The 21,271-nt window shown below is 64.5% G+C and overlaps 2 protein-coding genes across 2 annotated transcripts; both read left to right on the top strand.

The window, feature by feature from the left end:
* Positions 1-1,861: 1,861 nt before the first annotated feature.
* On the top strand, positions 1,862-3,587 carry LOC131086477 (uncharacterized). Its single transcript, XM_058029513.1, has 2 exons — positions 1,862-2,474; positions 3,161-3,587. Exons 1-2 carry the CDS (start codon positions 2,089-2,091, stop codon positions 3,459-3,461), a joined length of 687 nt encoding a protein of 228 aa, XP_057885496.1. The 5' UTR covers positions 1,862-2,088; the 3' UTR covers positions 3,462-3,587.
* Positions 3,588-8,430: 4,843 nt separating this feature from the next.
* On the top strand, positions 8,431-10,412 carry LOC131086328 (C-type lectin domain family 2 member L-like). Its single transcript, XM_058029290.1, has 6 exons — positions 8,431-8,445; positions 8,670-9,141; positions 9,521-9,622; positions 9,725-9,906; positions 10,107-10,207; positions 10,298-10,412. The coding sequence occupies exons 1-6, from the start codon at positions 8,431-8,433 to the stop codon at positions 10,410-10,412; spliced, it is 987 nt and encodes a 328-aa protein (XP_057885273.1).
* Positions 10,413-21,271: the final 10,859 nt, after the last annotated feature.

Consider the following 21,271-nt stretch of genomic DNA (forward strand, 5'->3'; position numbering starts at 1 on the left):
TCTGCTTTTAGGGAGCTCTACCTCAATTCACAGCATCTTAGGTTTAAGTTTAACTGATTTTGATCCAGCTGTCCTATTGGTATAGGGTCAAGTTGTCAAGTCCAAGAGACTTGAATATAGTTTTGAGGCAGAAAACATCTGGGTTTTGTGAAATACAAAGTTGTGTTTCGTGTCACGTACAAACAGGCAATGTGTGTAGTTGTGAATGCGAAATGTGTGGACCCCGACAATGGGAGAGCTGTGAATTCTAATAATAACTGAGGAGAATAAAGCATGGAAAAAGGTCTTTGAACCTATCTGTTGTTTGCAAATTAACCCTGGTTGATTTAGGAGCATTGGAATTAAAGTGTTAAAGATGTTGCTTTTTGCCTGTATTTAATCCATAAAGAGTTCTGCAATAATAACCTTTTGAAGTATAATTTTAGAATATTACTTGTATCCTTGAAACTATAGCTTTGGAATATATATAAAGGAAATATGCTTATCTCATGCCTTATTGAAGCAGAGAAAAACAGCTTGAGAAAGGAAGATGAACATCACCCCAAGGATTTAGGGTTTCGACCAAAGGGAAGCTGGACATCACTGTTATGGGATTTATGGTCTCTGCAATTAAAAGGTGGACACACATCTGGGGAGCTGGACCCCTCCAGATGGGATTTGTCTTTCTTCTTTCGGAAACTGGACTGTCACCATCTGGGCATACTCCTTTTGAGATACATCCTGAGAAACTGAGATCACAATAGTGTATAGTATTATGATGTAATAATTTCGAATAAAAATTGCTGATGAGTAAAAAAATTGGAAATAGGAACTGCTGAGAAAGCTGATGAGTACCCCTAAAAATACCTGTAACCCTCAATTATTGGTGTGCAGTTGGAGGCAAAACTTCCCCCACTGTACCCAGCGCTGTATTGCTCATACTTTACCATATTAAATAATAAATTGATTGCTGCTTGAATATTGGCCTACTCAAGCTTCTTATTCTTAACAGGGAGAAGGTGCATTTATAGGATTTGATGCATTTCTCATTCCCTTCCTCCAATTTATTTGATAATAAATTCAAGTAAAATTAATGTCCCAATTCCAGGCTTGTTACACTTATAATGGGTGAGAAATCTCTGACTGCCGTTCTTGAGAGCCCCGAGCCTTTCCTGCTGTGTTCTGTTGCCTGCCCAGGGGCAGGAGCAGAGGCTCAGAGCTGGCCCCGGGCACCTGGCCTGGCCCAGCCCCAGAATCCCTGCGAGAATTCACTCTTGAGAGCCCCAGAAGCGGCTTCCCCGAGGCTGCTCTTCTTCCCCAGCTCCATCAGAGTGTGGCCCTTTTTCTTAGCACGCCTTTTTCGGGACAGGACTGTCGGTGTCCCCGCGGCGCGCTACTCGCTTTGCCGCCCCGCTCGCTGCTCCCCTACTGCTCGGCATCGCTGCCGCGCTCTGAGGAGCCAAAACCCTCCCACGGCGAGAGCCCCGAGCTGCGGCGGCACCAGCCCGAGTGCCCGCGAGTGTGAGCGCAGAGCGGCACCAGCCCGAGTGCCCGCGGGGTGTGAGCGCAGAGCGGCACCAGCCCGAGTGCCTGCGAGTGTGAGCGCAGGGCGGCACCAGCCCGAGTGCCTGCGAGTGTGAGTGCAGAGCGGCACCAGCCCGAGTGCGAGCGGAGTCTGGCCGGGATGGGAGGAGCGGCGGGCGGAGCGCCGGTTTCATTCCACAGCGGTGGCGGCACCCGGAGCCCGGCTCGCGGCGGCGGAGCTCGGGGGCGGCTCCAGACCAGGTGGGACCCGCGGTCGGTGCTGTCCCAGCTCGGGGCTCGCGGAGGGGGCGGCCGCGGAGAGGGATGGGGGGGACATGGGGGAAGCCGGCACAAGGAACTCGTGGGAATTGCTGGTACCGGGCACCTGGCCAGGCTCACTCCGAAAATGCCTGCCGTAATTCACTCTTGAGAGCCCCAGAAGGGGCTTCCAAGGGGCTACGGTTCTAGACCAGCCTCAACAGAGTGGGGCCCTCTTCCTTAGCAAGGTTTTTGCACCAGCCCGAGTGCCCGCGGAGTGTGAGCGCACAGCGGCACCAGCCCGAGTGCCCGCGGTGACCGGCCGGGATGGGAAGAGCGGCCGGCGCCGCGTTCGGGTCATTCCACAGCGGTGGCGGCACCCGGAGCCCGGCTCGAGGCTGGCACCGGACACCTGGCCAGGCTCACTCCGAAAATGCCTGCCGTAATTCACTGTTAAGAGTCCCAGAAGGGGCTTCCAAGGAGCTACGGTTCTCGACCAGCTTCAACAGAGTGGGGCCCTTTTCCTTAGCAAGGTTTTTGCACCAGCCCGAGTGCCCGCGGAGTGTGAGCGCACAGCGGCACCAGCCCGAGTGCCCGCGGAGTCCGGCCGGAGTGGGAGCGGCAGCGGAGGAGCGCCGGTTTCATTCCCCAGCGGTGCCGGCACCCGGAGCCCGGCGAGGCGGCGGCGGAGCTCGGAGACGGCTCCAGACCAGGTGGGACCCGCGGTCGGTGCTGTCCCAGCTCGGGGCTCGCGGAGGGGGGGGGCCGCGGAGAGGGGCGGGGGGGACATGGGGGAAGCCGGCACAAGGAACTCGTGGGAATTGCTGGTACCGGGCACCTGGCCAGGCTCACTCCAAAAATCCCTGCCGTAATTCACTCTTGAGAGCCCCAGAAGGGGCTCTGTTCTCGACCGGCTTCAACAGAATGGGGCCCTTTTCCTTAGCAAGGTTTTTGCACCAGCCCGAGTGCCCACGGAGTATGAGCTCACAGCGACACCAGCCCGAGTGCCCGCGGGGTCCGGCCGGGATGGGAAGGGCGGCCGGTCCCGCGTTCGGGTCACTCCACAGCGGTAGCGGCACCCGGAGCCCGGCTCGAGGCTGGCACCGGACACCTGGCTAGGCTCACTGCAAAAATTCCTGCCGTAATTCACTTTTGAGAGCCCCAGAAGCGGATTTCCTGGCGCTCCCGTTCTCGACCAGCGGCAACAGCATGGGGCCCTTTTCCTTAGCAAGGTGTTTGCAGGACAGGAGTGACCTGACTGCTCCCCTCGTGTGGCTCCTGCTTCTGAATATGCCCCTGACTCTGACTCCCAATGTGGCGCCAGGAGTCACTTTGGTGAAAGAAAACAAATCACTACGGTGATTTCCATGAGACACCCTGCTCGGCCCTTCCCCCCCAGCTCGCTGCTCCTCTCCCCCACTCGTCGCTGCCCCTCGCTGCTTTCCTGCACGCACATCGGTCAAAACGGCCAAAAGCTGCTCCCACATCGGCTCTGTGCTGAGGCACCAGCCCGAGTGCCCCCGGCGCCTGATCGCAGAGCGGCACCAGCCGCAGTGCCCGCGGAGTCTCAGGAAATAAAAGAACTGTCGGGTAATTTCAGTGACTCATCCTGCCCGGCCCTGCTCTGCCGTTCTACCCTCTCGCTCCCTGTTCCCGTTCGGGCTGTCGTCACCGTCCCTCGCTCCTTTCCCGCATGCTGATCTGTGAAATCGGCTAAACGGTGTTCAAACACCTCCCTCGGCACCCAGTGGCACCATCTGGAGTGCCCGGGGAGCAGAGGCAGCGGCGGAGCCCGGAGGCGGCTCCAGCCCAGGAAGGACCCGCGGTCGGTGCTGCCCCAGCTCGGGGCTCGCTGCGGGCGGAGGGGGCCGCGGTGAGGGCCGGGGGTTTCTGGTGACTTCCTTGTGCCGGCTTCACCCGTTCACAGGCAGAGACCCAGAGCGGCCGTGCCGGCGCTCGGTGTGCCCGGGCAGGGAATCATGCGGGGCACAACGGTGAGCAGCTCGGGGCTGCTGCTTCTCGCCCCTCGGCAGGCGGACTCCGAGCCGCAGCTGCCCCGGGCCAGCAGCAGCCGGCAGCTCGCAGGCGCTCTCAGCGCCCGGCCCGGCACGGAGCTGGGCTGCAGCGGCTGCAGAGCCACAGGGGCCGCGGCTGCGGCCACCGCAGAGCTCCCGGAGGCTGCGCTTGTCTCCGCACCTGCTGCCGCACCTCTGGGCAGCGGCGACAGCGCAGCCACAGCTGCCACCGCCCTCCTGAGCCCCCGCACGGCTGGCACCAGCAGCGACCTCTCACCGTGTCCCTTTCAGGGTGCCATCAGCGCGGCTGCAAAGCTGTTCCCGAGGCCGAGCTCCCAAACGATCTGCCAGCACTCATGATGAAGCTCCTGCATCCCCAGGAGGGACCAGCAGCTGCGGTTCCACACTTGCCTGGCGCCCAAGAAGCCTATTTCCATAAGCAGGGGGATGCCACTTGTGAGCGTGTAGTGAGTGCAGATGTGGAGAATGGATTCTGCACCAAAAATGGGAGTGTGAGGGAGCCCCTGGCTCCCCAGGGCACAGCAGCAACCAACAATGAATGCAAAAGGAACCTCAGAAGATTCCTGGGTGAGTGCAGGGCCACCCCGGTGCCCTCCAGACAGGGGCCCGTGTCCCCTCCCAAGGCCAGGGCTGGCAGGTGTGTGGCTGTTTCCCGATGTCTGGAAGGGGCCTCGTGCTCTGCTGGGCCCCATCCGTGTCTGCAAGCAAGAACAGCCCAGCTGCCCCCAAGGCTGTGCAGTTCTCCTGCTGCAGCCTGTGCCCACAGCTGTGTCCCTGCCTGTGGCCAGGTTTTTGGCTCTCTGGCTGCCAGCTGAGCGAGGCCCACATTGCCTCAGGGCTCCCTGCTCTGCTCCCTGGCCATGGGCTGAGCAGATTGCAGGGCCGGCTCTGCTTCTGGCAGCCAGCAGCTCTTTCCTGCTCCAGGTGAACGGTTCAGGTGCCATCCCGTGGGCACGGCGGTGCTGATTCTGCTGCTCCTGGTGCTGGTGCTGGCTTTGGGGGCGGCCTTGGCTGTGCTGGCAGGTAAGGGAGGGGCAGCAGCCTGGGCCCAGCCCCTCGGGGCAGAGCGGGCTCCCTGCTCCCTGCACAGGGGAATCCTCAGAGCTTCTCCTCTTCCCCCTGCAGCACCACAGGTTCCAGTCACACCTGCCACTCCGCTGTCTCTTCTGGGCTGTCCCCATGGCTGGGTTGGCTACAAAGGGGTCTGCTACTACTTCTCACGGGATTACAGCACGTGGGAGCAGGGTCAGGAACGGTGCTCCGAGCTCAATGCCTCCCTGGCCGTTGCCCAGGATGAGGAGGCCATGGTGAGTGAGGGGCTGCGGGCGCTGTGGGGTGGCTGAGGGCAGCCTGGGGGCGCTCCTGGGCCGGGCTCGGTGCTCGCAGGGCCGGGGCTGCAGCCCTGGGCCGGGGCCTTGCAGGGAAGGAGCCCCGGCGTGCGGGGGCAGCCCCGGGCACGTGTCCCCCCGAGGGACCGGGGCAGCTCCCACTCCTCTCTCCTGGGCAGGATTTGCTCTCCCGCCTCTGTGGGAATTTCGGTTACTGGCTCGGGCTGCGCAGACGGGGCGAGCGCCTGCACTGGGGGGACGGCAGCAGCTACAGCTCCCGGTGAGTGCCGGGGAGCCGGGCAGGGCCTGGGGGCACAGGGGCACAAGGGCTTCCCCTGGCAGCCAGCGCTGCCTCTGCTCCTCCCTGCAGGGTTCCTGTCCTCGGCAGTTCCCCGTGCGTGTACCTGGCTGACAGGAGATTGCGGAGTGACAACTGCTCCCATGAGCGGCCGTATGTCTGCAGCAAGGCCCAAGCTCCCCTGTAACAGGGGCTGCACAAAGGACCTTCTCCACGCTGGGCAGTGCCAGCTTCACCTCTGAGCCCAGCACAGCGCTGTCCTTCCTCAGCTGCGCCCTGTGCCTTGCACTTGCTCTCAGGGTCACCTCAGTGCCTCTTCATCCCCAGTGCCAGCGCTGGGCTGGGGCTGCAAAGGAAAAGTCTCTGCAATCCATCCTGCCACCGATGCTGCCTGCAGTGAGGGCATTGCCCTCACGATACAACAAGCTCCAGTGGGGAATCCAAATCGGCCTGGGGTCTTGGAAATCATCACCAACTGGCCAGAATGGGACAGTTTTGGACTGTTTTTGGAAGAGGAGGAAGAACTGCTGACACGTGCTAAGCAGGAATCCAACTTTCAGCATCAGGCGCCTGACTGTGGAGAATAGTCTGTTGTCTGTCTGTCTGTCTGCTGGGAAGGATCTGACTGTCCTTCTGTGGGAGGAATCCCAGGGTGGAGCAGGACAAGGATTTGCCTCTCCGAGGGAGAAGCAGTGACATGACGTGACTGTAACCCCCATGCCTCTGTGCCGCTGTGTGGGGAGGAGGGAGGAGGGAGGAGAGGGAATTGGGGATAAAGTGAAGCCTAGGAAGGAGAGAACAGTGTGGGGAAGGTGCATTTTTAAGATTTGTCGTGCTTCTCATTCCCTTGTTCTGATTTGTTTGACAATAAATTCAATTAAAAATAATGGCCCTAGTCCGGGCCTGTTATGCCCATGATGGTTGAGAGATCTCTGGCTGCCTTTATTGAGACACTCGAGCACCGCGGCCACCGGCGCTGCTCGCTCCGCCCACGCTGCTCGCTCCGCCCGCGGTGATCGCTCCGCCCGCGCTGCTCGCTCCGCCCGCGGTGCTCGCTTCCTCGTCGTTGCTCCCCGTCGTCGTCGTTGCTCGCTCCGCCCGCGGTACTCATTTCGCCCGCGGTGATCGCTTCCTCGTCGTTGCTCGCTCCGCCCGCGGTGCTCGCTTCGTCGTCGGTGCTCGCTGCGCCCGGGGTGCTCGCTTCCTCCTCGTTGCTCCCCTTCGCCGTCGTTCCTCGCTCCGCTCGCGGTGCTCGCTCCGTCCGCTCTGCTCGCTTCCTCGTCGGTCCCCGCTCGGGCAGCGGAGCCTGCTGCGCCCGCTGTGCTCACTTCGTCGTCGTTGCTCGCTTCGTCGTCGGTGCTCGCTTCCTCCTCGTTGCTCCCCTTCGTCGTCGTTGCTCGCTCCGCCCGCGGTGCTCGTTTCGCCCGCGGTGATCGCTTCCTCGTCGTTGCTCGCTCCGCCCGCGGTGATTGCTTCGTCGTCGGTGCTCGCTTCGTCGTCTTTGCTCGCTCCGGCAGCAGTGATCACTTCGTCGTCGTTGCTCGCTTAGTCGTCGTTGCTCGCTCCGGCAGCAGTGATCACTTCGTCGTCGTTGCTCGCTTAGTCGTCGTTGCTCGCTCCGGCAGCAGTGATCACTTCGTCGTCGTTGCTCCCCTTCGTCGTCGTTGCTCGCTCCGCCCGCGGTGCTCGCTTCGTCGTAGGTGCTCGCTTCCTCGTCGTTGCGCGCTCCGCCCGCTTTGCTCGCCGCTTCGTCGTCGTTGCTCGCTCCGCCCGCGGTGATCTCTTCGTCGTCGTTGCTCGCTTCCTCCTCGTTGCTCCCCTTCGTCGTCGGAGCTCGCTCCGCCCGCGGTGCTCGCGTCGTCGTCAGTGCTCGCTTCCTCGTCGTTGCGCGCCCCGAACGCGGTGCTCGCTTCGTCGTCCTTGCTCTCTTCGTCGTCAGTGCTCGCTTCCTCGTCGTTCCTCGCTCCGCCCGCGGTGATCTCTTCGCCGTCGGTGCTCGCTGCGCCCGCGGTGCCGGCGGTGCTCGCCCCACCCGCGCGAGCGAGGTCTGCCCAGCGTGAAGAGGAGCAGGACAGAGCGGTTTTGCTGGCCCCGGGCACCTGGCCAGGCCCAGCCCAGCCCAAGAATGCCTGCGAGAATTCACTGTTTAGAGGCCCAGACGCAGCTTCCCCGGCGCTGCGCTTCTTCACCAGCTTCAACGACGCCAGCGCTCAGCACCGGCGTTTCGGCACAGGAGGGACGTGACACCTCCCTGTCTCTGCCCCCGCCCCTGGCTGCACTCCCCAGCCCGGCCCGCGATTCTTTCCCGCACGCTGATTGCTCACAACTGGAAACCCCTCCCTCACGGACACCGGCTTAAAATGCGGCGGCAGCGACCGTGGCCGGTGGGCTGTGTCGGGATCAGTTCGTGTCGGTCCGGAGCGGCGGGCGGCACCCGGAGCTCAGAGGCGGCTGCAGCCCAGGTGGGACCCGCGGTCGGTTCTGCCCCAGCTCGGGGCTCGCTGTGGGCGGAGGGGGCCGCGGTGAGGGCCGGGGGGATTCTGCCGAGTTCCCGGTGCCGGCTTCCCCCGTGTGCCCCCTGCGCTGGGATCGCAGCCGAGGGAGCGGCTGCCCGCGCTCTCCTCCTTGCCCGGATGGCCGGCATGGAGCCGGTGCCGCGGCAGCGATGGCTCATCGCGGCTGCTCTCGCTAGGACGGAGGCGGCTGCTCCGTGCCCGGCACCGTTCCCGCCCGTGCGGCGCCGGGCTCGGGGCCGCTGCTCGGGCGGGAGGTGTCCGTGCCCGGCTCGGGGCTGGCACGGCATGAACTTGAACCCAGTGCCTCAGAGCCCAAAGCGCTGCAGGCGCCGGGTGCGGGCACAAAGCGGCGCATGCAGCCTGCTCCGGGGCCGAGGCTTCTCGGCGCTGCGCTCTGTGCCGGGAGCCGCTCCGTGTGCCCAGGCAGGGAGCCGCAGCGGCCGTCCCGGCGCTCGGTGTGCCCGGGCTCCGAGGCGCCGGGCCAGGGAATCATGCCGGGCACAATGGTGAGCAGCCCGGGGCTGCTGCTTCTCGCCCCTCGGCAGGCGGACTCCGAGCCGCAGCTGCCCCGGGCCAGCAGCAGCCGGCAGCTCGCAGGCGCTCTCAGCGCCCGGCCCGGCACGGAGCTGGGCTGCAGCGGCTGCAGAGCCACAGGGGCCGCGGCTGCGGCCACCGCAGAGCTCCCGGAGGCTGCGCTTGTCTCCGCACCTGCTGCCGCACCTCTGGGCAGCGGCGACAGCGCAGCCACAGCTGCCACCGCCCTCCTGAGCCCCCGCACGGCCGGCACCAGCAGCGACCTCTCACCGTGTCCCTTTCAGGGTGCCATCAGCGCGGCTGCAAAGCTGTTCCCGAGGCCGAGCTCCCAAAAGAACTGTCAGCATTCCTGATGTCTCGAGAGCAAGGTGCTGCTTCTTCCAGCCAGAGAGATGACACCTCTGAGCAGAAGAAGAGAGAGTTCTGCTCCATGAGAGGAGTTGAGAATGAGCATCTCCAGGAGGAACCAGCAGCCGCACTTCCACACTTGCCTGGGGCCCAAGAAGCCTCTTGGCATAAGCAGGGGGATGCCACTTGTGAGCGTGCAGTGAGTGCAGATGTGGAGAATGGATTCTGCACCAGGGACGGGAGTGTGAGGGAGCCCCTGGCTCCCCAGGGCACAGCAGCAATGGGCAATGAACAGAGAGGGAACCTCAGAAGATTCCTGGGTGAGTACAGGGCCACCTCTGTGGCCTCTAGGCAGGGGCTCGTGTCCCCTCCCAAGGCCAGGGCTGGCAGGTGTGTGGCTGTTTCCCGATGTCTGGAAGAGGCCTCGTGCTCTGCTGGGCCCCATCCGTGGCTGGAAGCAAGAGCCCCAGCTGCCCCCAAGGCTGTGCAGTTCTCCTGCTGCAGCCTGTGCCCACAGCTGTGTCCCTGCCTGTGCCCACAGCTGTGTCCCTGCCTGTGGCCAGGCTCTTGGCTCTCTGGCTGCCAGCTGAGGGAGGCCCACACTGCCTCAGGGCTCCCTGCTCTGCTCCCTGGCCGTGGGCTGAGCAGATTGCAGGGCCGGCTCTGCTTCTGGCAGCCAGCAGCTCTTTCCTGCTCCAGGTGAACGGTTCAGGTGCCATCCCGTGGGCACGGCGGTGCTGATTCTGCTGCTCCTGGTGCTCCTGGCGCTGGCTTTGGGGGCGGCCTTGGCTGTGCTGGCAGGTAAGGGAGGGGCAGCAGCCTGGGCCCAGCCCCTCGGGGCGGAGCAGGCTCCCTGCTCCCTGCACAGGGGAATCCTCAGAGCTTCTCCTCTTCCCCCTGCAGCACCACAGGTTCCAGTCACACCTGCGACACCGCAGTTGGTTCTGGGCTGTCCCCGTGGCTGGGTGGGCTACAATGGGGTCTGCTACTACTTCTCACGGGATTACAGCACGTGGGAGCAGGGTCAGGAACGGTGCTCCGAGCTCAATGCCTCCCTGGCCATTGCCCAGGATGAGGAGGCCATGGTGAGTGAGGGGCTGCGGGCGCTGTGGGGCGGCTGAGGGCAGCCTGGGAGCGCTCCTGGGCCGGGCTCGGTGCTCGCAGGGCCGGGGCTGCAGCCCTGGGCTGGGGCCTTGCAGGGAAGGAGCCCCGGCGTGCGGGGGCAGCCCCGGGCACGTGTCCCCCCGAGGGGCCGGGGCAGCTCCCACTCTTCTCTCCCGGGCAGGATTTGCTCTTCCGCCTCCGCGGGAAGGTCGATTTCTGGCTCGGGCTGCGCAGACGGGGCGAGCGCCTGCACTGGGGGGACGGCAGCAGCTACAGCTCCCGGTGAGTGCCGGGGAGCCGGGCGGGGCCTGGGGGCACAGGGGCACAAGGGCTTCCCCTGGCAGCCAGCGCTGCCTCTGCTCCTCCCTGCAGGGTTCCTGTCCTTGGCACTTCCGAGTGTGTGTACCTGGCTGACGATAAATTCAGGAGTGAGTTCTGCTCCAATGAGCGGCCGTATGTCTGCAGCAAGGCCCAAGCTCCCCTGTAACAGGGGCTGTACAAAGGACCTTCTCCACACTGGGCTGTGCCAGCTTCACCTCTGAGCCTAGCACAGCGCTGTCCTTCCTCAGCTGCGCCCTGTGCCTTGCACTTGCTCTCAGGGTCACCTCAGTGCCTCTTCATCCCCGGTGCCAGCGCTGGGCTGGGGCTGCAAAGGAAAAGTCTCTGCAATCCATCCTGCCACCGATGCTGCCTGCAGTGAGGGCATTGCCCTCACGATACAACAAGCTCCAGTGGGGAATCCAAATTGGCCTGGGGTCTTGGAAATCATCACCAACTGGCCAGAATGGGACAGTTTTGGACTGTTTTTGGAAGAGGAGGAAGAACTGCTGACACGTGCTAAGCAGGAATCCAACTTTCAGCATCAGGCGCCTGACTGTGGAGAATAGTCTGTTGTCTGTCTGTCTGTCTGTCTGCTGGGAAGGATCTGACTGTCCTTCTGTGGGAGGAATCCCAGGGTGGAGCAGGACAAGGATTTGCCTCTCCGAGGGAGAAGCAGTGACATGACGTGACTGTAACCCCCATGCCTCTGTGCCGCTGTGTGGGGAGGAGGGAGGAGGGAGGAGAGGGAATTGGGGATAAAGTGAAGCCTAGGAAGGAGAGAACAGTGTGGGGAAGGTGCATTTTTAAGATTTGTCGTGCTTCTCATTCCCTTGTTCTGATTTGTTTGACAATAAATTCAATTAAAAATAATGTCCCTAGTCCGGGCCTGTTATGCCCATGATGGTTGAGAGATCTCTGGCTGCCTTTATTGAGACACTCGAGCACCGCGGCCACCGGCGCTGCTCGCTCCGCCCACGCTGCTCGCTCCGCCCGCGGTGATCGCTCCGCCCGCGCTGCTCGCTCCGCCCGCGGTGCTCGCTTCCTCGTCGTTGCTCGCTTTCTCCTCGTTGCTCCCCGTCGTCGTCGTTCCTCGCTCCGCCCGCGGTACTCATTTCGCCCGCGGTGATCGCTTCCTCGTCGTTGCTCGCTCCACCCGCGGTGCTCGCTTCGTCGTCGGTGCTCGCTTCGTCGTCGGTGCTCGCTGCGCCCGGGGTGCTCGCTTTCTCCTCGTTGTTCCCTTTCGCCGTCGTTCCTCGCTCCGCTCGCGGTGCTCGCTCCGTCCGCTCTGCTCGCTTCCTCGTCGGTCCCCGCTCGGGCAGCGGAGCCTGCTGCGCCCGCTGTGCTCACTTCGGCGTCGTTGCTCGCTTCGTCGTCGGTGCTCGCTTCCTCCTCGTTGCTCCCCTTCGTCGTCGTTGCCCGCTCCGCCCGCGGTGCTCGTTTCGCCCGCGGTGATCGCTTCCTCGTCGTTGCTCGCTCCGCCCGCGGTGATTGCTTCGTCGTCGGTGCTCGCTTCGTCGTCTTTGCTCGCTCCGGCAGCAGTGATCACTTCGTCGTCGTTGCTCGCTTAGTCGTCGTTGCTCGCTTCCTCCTCGTTGCTCCCCTTCGTCGTCGTTGCTCGCTCCGCCCGCGGTGCTCGCTTCGTCGTAGGTGCTCGCTTCCTCGTCGTTGCGCGCTCCGCCCGCTTTGCTCGCCGCTTCGTCGTCGTTGCTCGCTCCGCCCGCGGTGATCTCTTCGTCGTCGTTGCTCGCTTCCTCCTCGTTGCTCCCCTTCGTCGTCGGAGCTCGCTCCGCCCGCGGTGATCTCTTCGTCGTCGTTGCTCGCTTCCTCCTCGTTGCTCCCCTTCGTCGTCGGAGCTCGCTCCGCCCGCGGTGCTCGCGTCGTCGTCAGTGCTCGCTTCCTCGTCGTTGCGCGCCCCGAACGCGGTGCTCGCTTCGTCGTCCTTGCTCTCTTCGTCGTCAGTGCTCGCTTCCTCGTCGTTCCTCGCTCCGCCCGCGGTGATCTCTTCGCCGTCGGTGCCCGCTGCGCCCGCGGTGCCGGCGGTGCTCGCCCCACCCGCGCGAGCGAGGTCTGCCCAGCGTGAAGAGGAGCAGGACAGAGCGGTTTTGCTGGCCCCGGGCACCTGGCCAGGCCCAGCCCAGCCCAAGAATGCCTGCGAGAATTCACTGTTTAGAGGCCCAGACGCAGCTTCCCCGGCGCTGCGCTTCTTCACCAGCTTCAACGACGCCAGCGCTCAGCACCGGCGTTTCGGCACAGGAGGGACGTGACACCTCCCTGTCTCTGCCCCCGCCCCTGGCTGCACTCCCCAGCCCGGCCCGCGATTCTTTCCCGCACGCTGATGGCTCACAACTGGAAACCCCTCCCTCACGGACACCGGCTTAAAATGCGGCGGCAGCGACCGTGGCCGGTGGGCTGTGTCGGGATCAGTTCGTGTCGGTCCGGAGCGGCGGGCGGCACCCGGAGCTCAGAGGCGGCTGCAGCCCAGGTGGGACCCGCGGTCGGTTCTGCCCCAGCTCGGGGCTCGCTGTGGGCGGAGGGGGGCGCGGTGAGGGCCGGGGGGATTCTGCCGAGTTCCCGGTGCCGGCTTCCCCCGTGTGCCCCCTGCGCTGGGATCGCAGCCGAGGGAGCGGCTGCCCGCGCTCTCCTCCTTGCCCGGATGGCCGGCATGGAGCCGGTGCCGCGGCAGCGATGGCTCATCGCGGCTGCTCTCGCTAGGACGGAGGCGGCTGCTCCGTGCCCGGCACCGTTCCCGCCCGTGCGGCGCCGGGCTCGGGGCCGCTGCTCGGGCGGGAGGTGTCCGTGCCCGGCTCGGGGCTGGCACGGCATGAACTTGAACCCAGTGCCTCAGAGCCCAAAGCGCTGCAGGCGCCGGGTGCGGGCACAAAGCGGCGCATGCAGCCTGCTCCGGGGCCGAGGCTTCTCGGCGCTGCGCTCTGTGCCGGGAGCCGCTCCGTGTGCCCAGGCAGGGAGCCGCGGCGGCGGCCGTGCCGGCGCTCGGTGTGCCCGGGCTCCGAGGCGCCGGGCCAGGGAATCATGCGGGGCACAATGGTGAGCAGCCCGGGGCTGCTGCTTCTTGCCCCTCGGCAGGCGGACTCCGAGCCACAGCTGCCCCGGGCCAGCAGCAGCCGGCAGCTCGCAGGCGCTCTCAGCGCCCGGCCCGGCACGGAGCTGGGCTGCAGCGGCTGCAGAGCCACAGGGGCCGCGGCTGCGGCCACCGCAGAGCTCCCGGAGGCTGCGCTTGTCTCCGCACCTGCTGCCGCACCTCTGGGCAGCGGCGACAGCGCAGCCACAGCTGCCACCGCCCTCCTGAGCCCCCGCACGGCCGGCACCAGCAGCGACCTCTCACCGTGTCCCTTTCAGGGTGCCATCAGCGCGGCTGCAAAGCTGTTCCCGAGGCCGAGCTCCCAAAGGATCTGTCAGCATTCCTGATGTCTCGAGAGCAAGGTGCTGCTTCTTCCAGCCAGAGAGATGACACCTCTGAGCAGAAGAAGAGAGAGTTCTGCTCCATGAGAGGAGTTGAGAATGAGCATCTCCAGGAGGAACCAGCAGCCGCACTTCCACACTTGCCTGGGGCCCAAGAAGCCTCTTGGCATAAGCAGGGGGATGCCACTTGTGAGCGTGCAGTGAGTGCAGATGTGGAGAATGGATTCTGCACCAGGGACGGGAGTGTGAGGGAGCCCCTGGCTCCCCAGGGCACAGCAGCAATGGGCAATGAACAGAGAGGGAACCTCAGAAGATTCCTGGGTGAGTACAGGGCCACCTCTGTGGCCTCTAGGCAGGGGCCCGTGTCCCCTCCCAAGGCCAGGGCTGGCAGGTGTGTGGCTGTTTCCCGATGTCTGGAAGAGGCCTCGTGCTCTGCTGGGCCCCATCCGTGGCTGGAAGCAAGAGCCCCAGCTGCCCCCAAGGCTGTGCAGTTCTCCTGCTGCAGCCTGTGCCCACAGCTGTGTCCCTGCCTGTGCCCACAGCTGTGTCCCTGCCTGTGGCCAGGCTCTTGGCTCTCTGGCTGCCAGCTGAGGGAGGCCCACACTGCCTCAGGGCTCCCTGCTCTGCTCCCTGGCCGTGGGCTGAGCAGATTGCAGGGCCGGCTCTGCTTCTGGCAGCCAGCAGCTCTTTCCTGCTCCAGGTGAACGGTTCAGGTGCCATCCCGTGGGCACGGCGGTGCTGATTCTGCTGCTCCTGGTGCTGGTGCTGGCTTTGGGGGCGGCCTTGGCTGTGCTGGCAGGTAAGGGAGGGGCAGCAGCCTGGGCCCAGCCCCTCGGGGCAGAGCGGGCTCCCTGCTCCCTGCACAGGGGAATCCTCAGAGCTTCTCCTCTTCCCCCTGCAGCACCACAGGTTCCAGTCACACCTGCGACACCGCTGTTGGTTCTGGGCTGTCCCCGTGGCTGGGTGGGCTACAATGGGGTCTGCTACTACTTCTCACGGGATTACAGCACGTGGGAGCAGGGTCAGAAACGGTGCTCCGAGCTCAATGCCTCCCTGGCCATTGCCCAGGATGAGGAGGCCATGGTGAGTGAGGGGCTGCGGGCGCTGTGGGGCGGCTGAGGGCAGCCTGGGGACGCTCCTGGGCCGGGCTCGGTGCTCGCAGGGCCGGGGCTGCAGCCCTGGGCCGGGGCCTTGCAGGGAAGGAGCCCCGGCGTGCGGGGGCAGCCCCGGGCACGTGTCCCCCCGAGGGGCCAGGGCAGCTCCCACTCCTCTCTCCCGGGCAGGATTTGCTCTTCCGCCTCCGCGGGAAGGTCGATTTCTGGCTCGGGCTGCGCAGACGGGGCGAGCGCCTGCACTGGGGGGACGGCAGCAGCTACAGCTCCCGGTGAGTGCCGGGGAGCCGGGCAGGGCCTGGGGGCACAGGGGCACAAGGGCTTCCCCTGGCAGCCAGCACTGCCTCTGCTCCTCCCTGCAGGGTTCCTGTCCTTGGCACTTCCGAGTGTGTGTACCTGGCTGACGATAAATTCAGGAGTGAGTTCTGCTCCAATGAGCGGCCGTATGTCTGCAGCAAGGTCCAAGCTCCCCTGTAACAAGGGCTGTACAAAGGACCTTCTCCACACTGGGCTGTGCCAGCTTCACCTCTGAGCCTAGCACAGCGCTGTCCTTCCTCAGCTGCGCCCTGTGCCTTGCACTTGCTCTCAGGGTCACCTCAGTGCCTCTTCATCCCCAGTGCCAGCGCTGGCCTGGGGCTGCAAAGGAAAAGTCTCTGCAATCCATCCTGCCACCGATGCTGCCTGCAGTGAGGGCATTGCCCTCACGATACAACAAGCCCTAGTGGGGAATCCAAATTGGCCTGGGGTCTTGGAAATCATCACCAACTGGCCAGAATGGGACAGTTTTGGACTGTTTTTGGAAGAGGAGGAAGAACTGCTGACACGTGCTAAGCAGGAATCCAACTTTCAGCATCAGGCGCCTGACTGTGGAGAATAGTCTGTTGTCTGTCTGTCTGTCTGCTGGGAAGGATCTGACTGTCCTTCTGTGGGAGGAATCCCAGGGTGGAGCAGGACAAGGATTTGCCTCTCCGAGGGAGAAGCAGTGACATGACGTGACTGTAACCCCCATGCCTCTGTGCCGCTGTGTGGGGAGGAGGGAGGAGGAAGGAGAGGGAATTGGGGATAAAGTGAAGCCTAGGAAGGAGAGAACAGTGTGGGGAAGGTGCATTTTTAAGATTTGTCGTGCTTCTCATTCCCTTGTTCTGATTTGTTTGACAATAAATTCAATTAAAAATAATGTCCCTAGTCCGGGCCTGTTATGCCCATGATGGTTGAGAGATCTCTGGCTGCCTTTATTGAGACACTCGAGCACCGCGGCCACCGGCGCTGCTCGCTCCGCCCACGCTGCTCGCTCCGCCCGCGCTGCTCGCTCCGCCCGCGGTGCTCGCTTCCTCGTCGTTGCTCGCTTTCTCCTCGTTGCTCCCCGTCGTCGTCGTTCCTCGCTCCGCCCGCGGTACTCATTTCGCCCGCGGTGATCGCTTCCTCGTCGTTGCTCGCTCCGCCCGCGGTGCTCGCTTCGTCGTCGGTGCTCGCTTCGTCGTCGGTGCTCGCTGCGCCCGGGGTGCTCGCTTTCTCCTCGTTGCTCCCCTTCGCCGTCGTTCCTCGCTCCGCTCGCGGTGCTCGCTCCGTCCGCTCTGCTCGCTTCCTCGTCGGTCCCCGCTCGGGCAGCGGAGCCTGCTGCGCCCGCTGTGCTCACTTCGGCGTCGTTGCTCGCTTCGTCGTCGGTGCTCGCTTCCTCCTCGTTGCTCCCCTTCGTCGTCGTTGCTCGCTCCGCCCGCGGTGCTCGTTTCGCCCGCGGTGATCGCTTCCTCGTCGTTGCTCGCTCCGCCCGCGGTGATTGCTTCGTCGTCGTTGCTCGCTTCGTCGTCGGTGCTCGCTTCGTCGTCGTTGCTCGCTCCGCCCGCGGTGATTGCTTCGTCGTCGGTGCTCGCTTCGTCGTCTTTGCTCGCTCCGGCAGCAGTGATCACTTCGTCGTCGTTGCTCGCTTCGTCGTCGGTGCTCGCTTCCTCCTCGTTGCTCCCCTTCGTCGTCGTTGCTCGCTCGGCCCGCGGTGCTCGTTTCGCCCGCGGTGATCGCTTCCTCGTCGTTGCTCGCTCCGCCCGCGGTGATTGCTTCGTCGTCGTTGCTCGCTTCGTCGTCGGTGCTCGCTTCCTCCTCGTTGCTCCCCTTCGTCGTCGTTGCTCGCTCCGCCCGCGGTGCTCGCTTCGTCGTCTTTGCTCGCTCCGGCAGCAGTGATCACTTCGTCGTCGTTGCTCGCTTAGTCGTCGTTGCTCCTCTTCGTCGTCGTTGCTCGCTCCGCCCGCGGTGCTCGTTTCGCCCGCGGTGATCGCTTCCTCGTCGTTGCTCGCTCCGCCCGCGGTGATTGCTTCGTCGTCGGTGCTCGCTTCGTCGTCTTTGCTCGCTCCGGCAGCAGTGATCACTTCGTCGTCGTTGCTCGCTTAGTCGTCGTTGCTCGCTTCCTCCTCGTTGCTCCCCTTCGTCGTCGTTGCTCGCTCCGCCCGCGGTGCTCGCTTCGTCGTCGGTGCTCGCTTCCTCGTCGTTGCGCGCTCCGCCCGCTTTGCTCGCCGCTTCGTCGTCGTTGCTCGCTCCGCCCGCGGTGATCTCTTCGTCGTCGTTGCTCGCTTCCTCCTCGTTGCTCCCCTTCGTCGTCGGAGCTCGCTCCGCCCGCGGTGCTCGCGTCGTCGTCAGTGCTCGCTTCCTCGTCGTTGCGCGCCCCGAACGCGGTGCTCGCTTCGTCGTCCTTGCTCTCTTCGTCGTCAGTGCTCGCTTCCTCGTCGTTCCTCGCTCCGCCCGCGGTGATCTCTTCGCCGTCGGTGCCCGCTGCGCCCGCGGTGCCGGCGGTGCTCGCCCCACCCGCGCGAGCGAGGTCTGCCCAGCGTGAAGAGGAGCAGGACAGAGCGGTTTTGCTGGCCCCGGGCACCTGGCCAGGCCCAGCCCAGCCCAAGAATGCCTGCGAGAATTCACTGTTTAGAGGCCCAGACGCAGCTTCCCCGGCGCTGCGCTTCTTCACCAGCTTCAACGACGCCAGCGCTCAGCACCGGCGTTTCGGCACAGGAGGGACGTGACACCTCCCTGTCTCTGCCCCCGCCCCTGGCTGCACTCCCCAGCCCGGCCCGCGATTCTTTCCCGCACGCTGATGGCTCACAACTGGAAACCCCTCCCTCACGGACACCGGCTTAAAATGCGGCGGCAGCGACCGTGGCCGGTGGGCTGTGTCGGGATCAGTTCGTGTCGGTCCGGAGCGGCGGGCGGCACCCGGAGCTCAGAGGCGGCTGCAGCCCAGGTGGGACCCGCGGTCGGTTCTGCCCCAGCTCGGGGCTCGCTGTGGGCGGAGGGGGGCGCGGTGAGGGCCGGGGGGATTCTGCCGAGTTCCCGGTGCCGGCTTCCCCCGTGTGCCCCCTGCGCTGGGATCGCAGCCGAGGGAGCGGCTGCCCGCGCTCTCCTCCTTGCCCGGATGGCCGGCATGGAGCCGGTGCCGCGGCAGCGATGGCTCATCGCGGCTGCTCTCGCTAGGACGGAGGCGGCTGCTCCGTGCCCGGCACCGTTCCCGCCCGTGCGGCGCCGGGCTCGGGGCCGCTGCTCGGGCGGGAGGTGTCCGTGCCCGGCTCGGGGCTGGCACGGCATGAACTTGAACCCAGTGCCTCAGAGCCCAAAGCGCTGCAGGCGCCGGGTGCGGGCACAAAGCGGCGCATGCAGCCTGCTCCGGGGCCGAGGCTTCTCGGCGCTGCGCTCTGTGCCGGGAGCCGCTCCGTGTGCCCAGGCAGGGAGCCGCGGCGGCGGCCGTGCCGGCGCTCGGTGTGCCCGGGCTCCGAGGCGCCGGGCCAGGGAATCATGCGGGGCACAATGGTGAGCAGCCCGGGGCTGCTGCTTCTTGCCCCTCGGCAGGCGGACTCCGAGCCGCAGCTGCCCCGGGCCAGCAGCAGCCGGCAGCTCGCAGGCGCTCTCAGCGCCCGGCCCGGCACGGAGCTGGGCTGCAGCGGCTGCAGAGCCACAGGGGCCGCGGCTGCGGCCACCGCAGAGCTCCCGGAGGCTGCGCTTGTCTCCGCACCTGCTGCCGCACCTCTGGGCAGCGGCGACAGCGCAGCCACAGCTGCCACCGCCCTCCTGAGCCCCCGCACGGCCGGCACCAGCAGCGACCTCTCACCGTGTCCCTTTCAGGGTGCCATCAGCGCGGCTGCAAAGCTGTTCCCGAGGCCGAGCTCCCAAAAGAACTGTCAGCATTCCTGATGTCTCGAGAGCAAGGTGCTGCTTCTTCCAGCCAGAGAGATGACACCTCTGAGCAGAAGAAGAGAGAGTTCTGCTCCATGAGAGGAGTTGAGAATGAGCATCTCCAGGAGGAACCAGCAGCCGCACTTCCACACTTGCCTGGGGCCCAAGAAGCCTCTTGGCATAAGCAGGGGGATGCCACTTGTGAGCGTGCAGTGAGTGCAGATGTGGAGAATGGATTCTGCACCAGGGACGGGAGTGTGAGGGAGCCCCTGGCTCCCCAGGGCACAGCAGCAATGGGCAATGAACAGAGAGGGAACCTCAGAAGATTCCTGGGTGAGTACAGGGCCACCTCTGTGGCCTCTAGGCAGGGGCCCGTGTCCCCTCCCAAGGCCAGGGCTGGCAGGTGTGTGGCTGTTTCCCGATGTCTGGAAGAGGCCTCGTGCTCTGCTGGGCCCCATCCGTGGCTGGAAGCAAGAGCCCCAGCTGCCCCCAAGGCTGTGCAGTTCTCCTGCTGCAGCCTGTGCCCACAGCTGTGTCCCTGCCTGTGCCCACAGCTGTGTCCCTGCCTGTGGCCAGGCTCTTGGCTCTCTGGCTGCCAGCTGAGGGAGGCCCACACTGCCTCAGGGCTCCCTGCTCTGCTCCCTGGCCGTGGGCTGAGCAGATTGCAGGGCCGGCTCTGCTTCTGGCAGCCAGCAGCTCTTTCCTGCTCCAGGTGAACGGTTCAGGTGCCATCCCGTGGGCACGGCGGTGCTGATTCTGCTGCTCCTGGTGCTGGTGCTGGCTTTGGGGGCGGCCTTGGCTGTGCTGGCAGGTAAGGGAGGGGCAGCAGCCTGGGCCCAGCCCCTCGGGGCAGAGCGGGCTCCCTGCTCCCTGCACAGGGGAATCCTCAGAGCTTCTCCTCTTCCCCCTGCAGCACCACAGGTTCCAGTCACACCTGCGACACCGCTGTTGGTTCTGGGCTGTCCCCGTGGCTGGGTGGGCTACAATGGGGTCTGCTACTACTTCTCACGGGATTACAGCACGTGGGAGCAGGGTCAGAAACGGTGCTCCGAGCTCAATGCCTCCCTGGCCATTGCCCAGGATGAGGAGGCCATGGTGAGTGAGGGGCTGCGGGCGCTGTGGGGCGGCTGAGGGCAGCCTGGGGACGCTCCTGGGCCGGGCTCGGTGCTCGCAGGGCCGGGGCTGCAGCCCTGGGCCGGGGCCTTGCAGGGAAGGAGCCCCGGCGTGCGGGGGCAGCCCCGGGCACGTGTCCCCCCGAGGGGCCGGGGCAGCTCCCACTCCTCTCTCCCGGGCAGGATTTGCTCTTCCGCCTCCGCGGGAAGGTCGATTTCTGGCTCGGGCTGCGCAGACGGGGCGAGCGCCTGCACTGGGGGGACGGCAGCAGCTACAGCTCCCGGTGAGTGCCGGGGAGCCGGGCAGGGCCTGGGGGCACAGGGGCACAAGGGCTTCCCCTGGCAGCCAGCACTGCCTCTGCTCCTCCCTGCAGGGTTCCTGTCCTTGGCACTTCCGAGTGTGTGTACCTGGCTGACGATAAATTCAGGAGTGAGTTCTGCTCCAATGAGCGGCCGTATGTCTGCAGCAAGGCCCAAGCTCCCCTGTAACAAGGGCTGTACAAAGGACCTTCTCCACACTGGGCTGTGCCAGCTTCACCTCTGAGCCTAGCACAGCGCTGTCCTTCCTCAGCTGCGCCCTGTGCCTTGCACTTGCTCTCAGGGTCACCTCAGTGCCTCTTCATCCCCAGTGCCAGCGCTGGGCTGGGGCTGCAAAGGAAAAGTCTCTGCAATCCATCCTGCCACCGATGCTGCCTGCAGTGAGGGCATTGCCCTCACGATACAACAAGCCCTAGTGGGGAATCCAAATTGGCCTGGGGTCTTGGAAATCATCACCAACTGGCCAGAATGGGACAGTTTTGGACTGTTTTTGGAAGAGGAGGAAGAACTGCTGACACGTGCTAAGCAGGAATCCAACTTTCAGCATCAGGCGCCTGACTGTGGAGAATAGTCTGTTGTCTGTCTGTCTGTCTGCTGGGAAGGATCTGACTGTCCTTCTGTGGGAGGAATCCCAGGGTGGAGCAGGACAAGGATTTGCCTCTCCGAGGGAGAAGCAGTGACATGACGTGACTGTAACCCCCATGCCTCTGTGCCGCTGTGTGGGGAGGAGGGAGGAGGAAGGAGAGGGAATTGGGGATAAAGTGAAGCCTAGGAAGGAGAGAACAGTGTGGGGAAGGTGCATTTTTAAGATTTGTCGTGCTTCTCATTCCCTTGTTCTGATTTGTTTGACAATAAATTCAATTAAAAATAATGTCCCTAGTCCGGGCCTGTTATGCCCATGATGGTTGAGAGAT

The sequence above is a fragment of the Melospiza georgiana genome, chromosome 8 (assembly GCF_028018845.1).
Source record: "Melospiza georgiana isolate bMelGeo1 chromosome 8, bMelGeo1.pri, whole genome shotgun sequence".
In the NCBI taxonomy this organism is placed as follows: Eukaryota; Metazoa; Chordata; class Aves; order Passeriformes; family Passerellidae; genus Melospiza; species Melospiza georgiana.

Excerpts from the sequence above, each read along its gene's own strand:
- LOC131086477 (XM_058029513.1), top strand. The coding sequence starts at position 2,089 with ATGGGAAGAGCGGCCGGCGCCGCGTTCGGGTCATTCCACAGCGGTGGC. Across the intron at positions 2,475-3,160 it reads CGGAGACGGCTCCAGACCAG|CTCGCTGCTCCTCTCCCCCA; the intron begins GTGGGACCCGCG and ends CTTCCCCCCCAG.
- LOC131086328 (XM_058029290.1), top strand. Across the intron at positions 9,623-9,724 it reads GGCCTTGGCTGTGCTGGCAG|CACCACAGGTTCCAGTCACA; the intron begins GTAAGGGAGGGG and ends TTCCCCCTGCAG. Across the intron at positions 10,208-10,297 it reads GGCAGCAGCTACAGCTCCCG|GGTTCCTGTCCTTGGCACTT; the intron begins GTGAGTGCCGGG and ends TCCTCCCTGCAG.